General features: G+C 35.7%; 1 protein-coding gene across 1 annotated transcript in view; it reads right to left on the reverse strand.

Annotated features, from left to right (window-relative positions):
- The window catches only part of sirt2 (sirtuin 2), a 10815-nt gene that overhangs the window by 2601 nt on the left and 6976 nt on the right, over nucleotides 1-1238 (reverse strand). Inside the window, exon 15 of the mRNA XM_015398409.1 lies at nucleotides 83-149. Coding sequence (XP_015253895.1) covers nucleotides 83-149 — 67 coding nt within the window. The remainder of the gene's footprint in view (nucleotides 1-82; nucleotides 150-1238) is intronic.

The following is a 1238-nucleotide window of genomic DNA, read 5'->3' on the forward strand; positions in this document are numbered from 1 at the left end:
CTATTCCTTTAAGCTCTAGATGCTGCAAGGCTGCAGGCGACAGGTGGATGAAGGGTCACAGAGAGAAGACTGAGGAGCTCACCTTCCAACCCAACAGGTCTGCGAGAGCCAAGCAGCCGTCGTCACACGTACTGATGTGAGCAACATCTCTGGAAGCAGAAACAACAAGACAAGTCAGGATGTGAAGCCGACTCACCAATCCTCATTTCCCAACCTCACAAAATCAAACGGAAGCACAAGTCATCAAATTTACTTTGTCTGTGTAATATTGTTTATCCGAGTTCTGATTTAAGGTATTTTTTTAGCAAAAAAGCTGTTTAATAACAGGATTAACTAGAAAGAAAAAATACTATGAATAAAATCAATGAATGTATCTAAGCTCTAATATATCGGTCTTAGACATTTTTATCACTATTGTTTGTCTAAGTCTATTGGCCAAAGTGGCTAATTAAACTTTATGTAAATTACTTTAAAACATGAAAAATAAAGCAATTTAAAGCAGACAGGTAAACTGATCCATTACTATTTACCAGACTCTAAAATTATAAAGGAAAAGGTTTCTGGTGTCAGTAACTTTAATTAGTTTTCTAATTAATCAACCATTAAGAAGAAGAACCATTAAGAAGCCCAATTTGAACAAGTTTTATTTTAATCAATTTGTTGTGATTCTAAAGGTAAATGTATCCACTGTAACATCTCTAATGAAGATGCATATTTTTTTTTTTTTTATCTCCAAAAGGAACTATTCATTTTGCAAACCTGGCTATTTTTATCTGTAAATAATAGATTTTTCCTTGTTGGATTGGATGTTTTGTTGAATTAGATCTGATGCTACTGTTGTGCCATATGCCATGATCATGGTTTTTGGGAATTGAGAACCAGTGTCCATATTTCATCTTGACATGATGACCAGAGAAGAAAATACAGTTTTGGTGAAAAAACAGCTGTAAGACCTCTGCAACCCCCAATTTCAGCCAAGGCCTCCACAAGACCTCCAACACAGGTGTGATTTGCCAGCCCCCTCTGTGTTGAGAACATTGAAAACCACAACACACAGGATTTTCCCTTTCTTTTTCCCCATGAAGCTTCCTGGGGTAAGGTGACCAGATTTCTGAAATCAAATCTGGGGACATTTCTTGCTCATGGATAAAAATCAATACATCTTATCGAGATGAAATTAGGAAACGGGGACAGTAATGGTTTCATATATTTTTACATATTTATTAATATTTAAACAA

The sequence above is a fragment of the Cyprinodon variegatus genome, unplaced genomic scaffold (assembly GCF_000732505.1).
Source record: "Cyprinodon variegatus isolate N-32 unplaced genomic scaffold, C_variegatus-1.0 Scaffold933, whole genome shotgun sequence".
NCBI classification, from domain to species: domain Eukaryota; kingdom Metazoa; phylum Chordata; class Actinopteri; order Cyprinodontiformes; family Cyprinodontidae; genus Cyprinodon; species Cyprinodon variegatus.